Source organism: Cetorhinus maximus, unplaced genomic scaffold, assembly GCF_964194155.1.
Source record: "Cetorhinus maximus unplaced genomic scaffold, sCetMax3.hap1.1 HAP1_SCAFFOLD_2374, whole genome shotgun sequence".
In the NCBI taxonomy this organism is placed as follows: Eukaryota; Metazoa; Chordata; class Chondrichthyes; order Lamniformes; family Cetorhinidae; genus Cetorhinus; species Cetorhinus maximus.
This window is the reverse complement of record NW_027598313.1, coordinates 41,559-48,302: the sequence shown is the minus strand read 5'-3', so window position 1 is coordinate 48,302 and position 6,744 is coordinate 41,559. Positions and strand designations below refer to the sequence as shown.

General features: G+C 50.4%; 1 protein-coding gene across 1 annotated transcript; it reads left to right on the top strand.

Annotated features, from left to right (window-relative positions):
* The first annotated feature begins 4,338 nt into the window (after nt 1-4,338).
* Nucleotides 4,339-5,977, top strand: mis12 (MIS12 kinetochore complex component). The gene is made up of 2 exons (XM_078537440.1): nt 4,339-4,724; nt 4,835-5,977. Exons 1-2 carry the CDS (start codon nt 4,634-4,636, stop codon nt 5,527-5,529), a joined length of 786 nt encoding a protein of 261 aa, XP_078393566.1. The 5' UTR covers nt 4,339-4,633; the 3' UTR covers nt 5,530-5,977.
* The last annotated feature ends 767 nt before the right edge of the window (nt 5,978-6,744 follow it).

Sequence of the window (6,744 nt, the reverse complement as noted above, 5' to 3'; positions counted from 1 at the left end):
GGTATGTGTGTGGTGGGGGGGGTGGGGGGGGTATGTGTGTGGTGGGGGGGGTGGGGGGGTTATGTGTGTGGAGGGGGGGGTGGGGGGGGTATGTGTGTGGTGGGGGGGGTGGGGGGGGTTATGTGTGTGGAGGGAGGGGTGGGGGGGGTATGTGTGTGGAGGGAGGGGTGGGGGGGTATGTGTGTGGAGGGAGGGGTGGGGGGGGTATGTGTGTGGAGGGAGGGGTGGGGGGGGTATGTGTGTGGAGGGAGGGGTGGGGGGGGTATGTGTGTGGAGGGAGGGGTGGGGGGGGGTATGTGTGTGGAGGGAGGGGTGGGGGGGGTATGTGTGTGGAGGGAGGGGTGGGGGGGGTATGTGTGTGGAGGGAGGGGTGGGGGGGTATGTGTGTGGAGGGAGGGGTGGGGGGGTATGTGTGTGGAGGGAGGGGTGGGGGGGGTATGTGTGTGGAGGGAGGGGTGGGGGGGGGTATGTGTGTGGAGGGAGGGGTGGGGGGGGTATGTGTGTGGAGGGAGGGGTGGGGGGGGGTATGTGTGTGGAGGGAGGGGTGGGGGGAGGGGTGGGGGGGGGTATGTGTGTGGAGGGAGGGGTGGGGGGGGTGTGTGGGAGGGGGGGGGTGGGGGGGGTGTGTGTGTGGAGGGAGGGGTGGGGGGAGGGGTGGGGGGGGTGTGTGTGGAGGGAGGGGTGGGGGGAGGGGTGGGGTGTGTGTGTGTGTGGAGGGAGGGGTGGGGGGAGGGGTGGGGGGGGTGTGTGTGTGTGGAGGGAGGGGTGGGGGGAGGGGTGGGGTGTGTGTGTGGAGGGAGGGGTGGGGGGAGGGGTGGGGGGGTGTGTGTGTGGAGGGAGGGGTGGGGGGGTATGTGTGTGGAGGGAGGGGTGGAGGGAGGGGTGGGGGGGGGTATGTGTGTGGAGGGAGGGGTGGGGGGGGTATGTGTGTGGAGGGAGGGGTGGGGGGTGGAGACGGAGGCGGTGTGACGGAGGGAGGGGGGTGGAGACGGAGGCGGTGTGACGGAGGGAGGGGGGTGGAGACGGAGGCGGTGTGACGGAGGGTGGAGACGGAGGCGGTGTGACGGAGGGAGGTGTGTGGAGACGGAGGCGGTGTGACGGAGGGAGGTGTGTGGAGAAGGAGGCGGTGTGACGGAGGGAGGGGGGGTGTGTGTAGGGAGAGGGAGGGTGTGGAGACGGAGGCGGTGTGACGGAGGGAGGGGGGGTGTGTGTAGGGAGAGGGAGGGTGTGGAGACGGAGGCGGTGTGACGGAGGGAGGGGGGGTGTGTGTAGGGAGAGGGAGGGTGTGGAGACGGAGGCGGTGTGACGGAGGGAGGGGGTGTGTGTGTAGGGAGAGGGAGGGTGTGGAGACAGAGACAGAGGCGGTGTGACGGAGGGAGGGTGGGTTGTGTGGAGGGAGAGGGAGGGTGTGGAGACGGAGGCGGTGTGACGGAGGGAGGGGGTGTGTGTGTAGGGAGAGGGAGGGTGTGGAGACGGAGGCGGTGTGACGGAGGGAGGGGGTGTGTGTGTAGGGAGAGGGAGGGTGTGGAGACGGAGGCGGTGTGACGGAGGGAGGGGGTGTGTGTGTAGGGAGAGGGAGGGTGTGGAGACAGAGGCGGTGTGACGGAGGGAGGGTGGGTTGTGTGGAGGGAGGGGGATTGTGTGGAGACGGAGGCGGTGTGACGGATGGAGGGTGGGTTGTGTGGAGGGAGGGGGGGTTGTGTGGAGACGGAGGCATTGTGACGGAGGGAGGGGGAGCGAGCAAGTTAATGGTGGTGAGGAAGGGGGAAGGGGAAACAGCTTTTCTTTGTCTATGTTATCTATACCTGTCATCATCGTGTACACCTCTATCAACCCCACCCCCCCTCAATTTCCTTTGCTCCAAGGAGAACAACCCCAGCTTCTCGAACCCACCCTTTGAGTTAAATTCCCTCTGGTAAATTTCCTTTTCCCCCTCTCAAGGACCCTCGCAGAGCTAGACTCAGTGCTGCAGTTGTGGTCTAACCAGACCTTTAGAAAGGTTTACTATAACTTCCCTGCTTTTGCCCTCAATTCCTCTATTTGTGAAGTTGAAGATCCCACATGCTTTGCTAACCACTCACTCAATCTGCTCTGCCACCTTCAAGCATCAGTGCACATGCACCCCCAGGTCCCTCTATCACATCTCTCAATCTTCTCTTCTCCACAAGCAGTCCCAACTTGTCCAGTCTATCCACATAACTGAAGTTCCTCATGCTCTCGTGAATCTTTTCTACACCCTCTCTAATGCGTTCACACCCTTCCTAAAGTGTGGTTCCCAGAGTTAGGTGCAATATCCAATTGAGGTTGAAATAATCTTTTATACAGGTTTAACATAACTTGGTTTTGTACTCTCTGACCCTACTTATAAAGCCCAGGATGCTATACTGTATTAACTGCCCTCTGCCACCTTCAATGATTTATACACATATATCCCCAGGTCTCAGAATTGTACCCTTATGATTGTGTCTCCATCCTCCATTGTTACTGTCCTCACTATTTGCCACTTCCCCAAGTTTGATATCATCCAATTTTGAAATTTTACTCTATTCCATTGTCCAAGTCATTTATATATTTTAAAAAAACAGTGGTCCTGGCACTGACCCTTAATGAACACCATTGTCTACCATCCTCCAGTCTGAAAACAGCCATCTATCAGGACTCTCCATTTCTGTCCTTGAGCCAATTCTCATCCAGCTGGCACTCACCCTCCTATTCCATGAGCCTCAATTTTGTTAGCAAGCCTTTTATGTAGTAATTTGTCAACCCTTTTCTTAAAAACCAAATAGACAACATCAACCAAGTTCCTTTCATCAACCTTCTCAATTCAATTAGTCAAGAATCCATGTTGTCTCCTTAATTAACTCAAACCTCTCCAAGTGCCTGTTGATGTTTTCCTCATTATTATTTCTAAAACCCTTAGTCATTGTTGAATGACTGACTGTAGTTATTAGGAATGTCCTCTTGAATATGAATGTCGTATTTATCATTCTCCAATCCTCAGGCCCCTTCCCCGTATCTGGGGAAGATTGGAATAGTATGACAAATCCTCTGCTATCTCCATCCCCACTTCCTTTAGCAACCTCAGATGCAAACCATCTGGTGTTATTCACTATATATATTCACAATATAGCAAGCTTTTGAGAGGACTAGTGGGAGTTGATGCTGAGAGGCTGTTTAGCCTGGCAGGAGAGCCCAGAACTAGGCTCTTAGCCCCAGGATAAGGGGTCAATCATTTAGCACTGATATGTGGAGAAATTTGTTCACTCGGATTATTGTGAATCTTTGGAATGCTCTAGCCCAAAGGCCTGTAGATGCTCAGTTATTGAGTACGTTCAAGGCTGACTTCAATACACTTTGGAAGGAGTAATTTGACAAGGAAGTATTCAATGAACGGCATGACACTAGGAAGTTCTGAGGAACAAAGGGACCTTGGCGTGTGTGTCCATAGATCTCTGAAGGCAGAGGGGCACGTTAGTGAGGTGGTGAAAAAGCCATATGGGACTCTTGCCTTTATCAATCGAGGCATGGATTACAAAAGTAGGGAGGTCATGTTGGAGTTGTATAGAACCTTATTGAGGCCACAGCTGGGGTACTGTGTGCAGTTCTGGTCATCACATTATAGGAAGGATGTGATTGCACTGGAGGGGGGCAGAGGAGATTCACCAGTATGTTGCCTGGGATGAAACATTTAAGTTATGAAGAGAGGTTGGATAGACTTGGGTTGTTTTCGTTGGAGCAGAGAAGACTGAGGGGCGACCTGATCGAGGTATACAAGATTATGAGGGGCATGGACAGGGTGGATAGGAAGCAGCTGTTCTCCTTAGTTGAAGGGTCAGTCACGAAGGGACATAAGTTCAAGGTGAGGGGCAGGAGGTTTAGGGGGTTTGTGAGGAAAAACTGTTTTACCCAGGGGGTGGCGACGGTCTGGAATGCACTGCCTGGGAGGGTGGTGGAGGCAGATTGCTTCACAACCTTTAAAAAGTACCTGGATGAGCACTTGGCACGTCATAACATTCAAGGCTATGGGCCAAGTGCTGGCAAATGGGATTAGGTAGGTAGGTCAGGTGTTTCTCATGTGTCAGTACAGACTCGATGGGCCGAAGGGCCTCTTCTGCACTGTGATTTTGTGAATAGACCTCTGCTTAGTAAAGGAGATTAAAGGACGTGGGGATCAGGCAGGAAAGTGGAGTTGATCAGCCATGATCCTATTGAAAAGTAGAGCAGGCTCAAGGGGCTGAATGGCCTCACGCTCCTATTTCTTATGTTGTAACATGGGAACCAGGAAGGGAAGTTGAGTGGCTGACGGTTAAGTGGGAAAAGGATTGAAGGAGCGGGAGATGGGTCTCATCAACAAGCTGAGCTTGGAGAGTGCCTTAAATCATAGAACTCATCCAGTACAGATTCACCAGCATGATGCCAGCGATAGGATACTATCATGAGGTGGAGAGGCTTGAGATCTTTTCCACCAGAGCAGAAAAGACTGAGGAGATCTAACCGTGGTCTTTAGAAGTGTACAGGTTTGGGTGGAATCAATGGTGAGTCACCAATTATATCAATATTACTGAGCAAAGAAGGTTTCAGAGAAGTTTCTTTACCCAGGATTGTTGCATTATCAAAGGGACTGCCACAGAGGATGTTGCGAGCAAGACCATTCATCCTTCTGTATATAAGTTGGGAGATATTTTCTTCTACCTGGTTTTATAGACGCTTTTCAAGTTTTGAAGGCGAATATCATCTGAAATCTTTCTCAGGCCACATTTACTGGTATTCACTGTTATTCGCTGTTCTTGATTTTGTTTTAAACATTGCTTTCCTGCATAAACTATTTTTCTAGGTTTGAAAATGGCAGACAGGCTGATGACATATGAGACCCAATTTTTTGGGTTTTCTCCCCAAACCTGTGTTCTCAGAGTGTCCAGTGGAATCCAGGATTCTCTCCTTGATGTCATGCTGGTTGTAGAACGAATCATTTTCAAGAAACTGAAGGAGATGCCAGAGAACAGTATAACTCCATCTCAGATCCGTGTCTGCACAGAAAGCTTCCTTCAAGTGATGAAAGAACGCTTTGACATGATCTTCGAGAGGGTTGAGCAAGGGATTCTGCAACACATCTTTTACATTCCTGAAAATATTCTGCTTCCTGAGGACAAAGTCCAGGAACAGTACCCGTATACTGAGGAACAGTGCAAGGCCTTGCAGGCAGAAATAGCTCAGCTTGAGCACAGCTACAGAGGTGAAATTATGGCTAAGCATGTCCTTCTGGCAGAGCTGGAAGAACAAAAACTGACTGAGCTGAGACTAGAGCAGAGAATTCACTGGTTCAACAACCTGGATAGCACTTGGAAGAGTAATGCAGTCAGCAATGTTCCCGAGAGCCTGGCCTTTGTTCGCGAGTTGACTCTAAAGGTCCCAGCTATGCTGCAGAAAATTCAAGAGAAATACAAGGATGAGCTAAAGCACTCTCAAGCAGTCAGTGTGAGTGAGCAGGAGGAAGAAAAGGAAACACTAAGGAAGCGGCTTAAACTCTAATGGTGTTGGGACTGGGTGTTGCAGTGGGTTAGAACACTGACCCTCATTCCCACCCCAATCTGAGGGGCTACAAGATTTCTGGTTGTGAAAGGAACTTGAGAACTCTCCGCATTCCTCATGCAATGGGTCTAGTGAACAACAATTGCTTAGAATTTGGCATCTTATTGGTCCTTGTTCGAAGGGCATAAGACTAGCCATCCATTGGAAAATGAGCAACCATTTCCATGAGTGATGTATAAAGTGTGACCTTCCGAGGTGGCGATTGGAATACAAGAAAGAACATTATCCTGTATCTACTCTGCATGATAGTGTCCTGGCACTTGAGGGACTTGGATGGTGTGTGCGGGAGACAGCGAGTGTGAATTGCAGAAAAGTTCCAGATCCTGTGTTGACATGCTTCATCTGTGAACTGTGAATTTATAAATAAAACTAGGTGCATATACCTACATACCTAGCCTGTCTTTCATTCACATTTCTGGGTATTCACAAGTATTTACTGGCAGAGTACAGAGTGTGACATTGAGCTAGGTTTTCAAAGACCACAATTCAAATGGGTTTTCAGTCATGTTTTAAAATGTGGGGTTGCAATGTCATGGTTCGAAAGTACTTTTGAATCTGACTTTTCTTCCATGTTTGTGTTTTTCAGGAAACTGTTATGTAACGTAAAGCTCACGATTAAAGATTGTTTGCTCTGGCTAAAATCCTTTGTAGCTAATTCAGTTCAGGCTGTCTGCCAGTTGGTGACCAATTCATAAATTCTGCAATAGGCCCATTTTAAACAGCTCAAATCTGACCTAATTCAAGTCAGACGCTGTTTGACAGTCATCGGGCTGGGCTAGGCCGGGGCCGGTCTGTCTGATGGAGACTCATTAGGTTGTCTACTTCCTGCAGGGAAAGACGATAATGGTTGACTTTCCTGTGTTGCTTGTACTCTTCTGCGTGACTGTACAGAGCTCTATCTAAGCAGGTGGAAAGCTCTGAACGACAGTCTTCATTGGGCTTCATACTTCCCAGTACTGGACTGAGAAGTGTGTGTATAAGCCTGCTCAGCACCAGATGATGCTAGGCTCTCATGCTGAGCAAATGGGAGAAATTAGGATTCTGTTCCTGTTTCTATCCATGACCAAATGATTCCTGTAAAAAAAAAATTTTTACATTTTATACTTCGCTACAATTTCACTTTGGACACCAAAATGACTAGAAAAATCTTTTTGT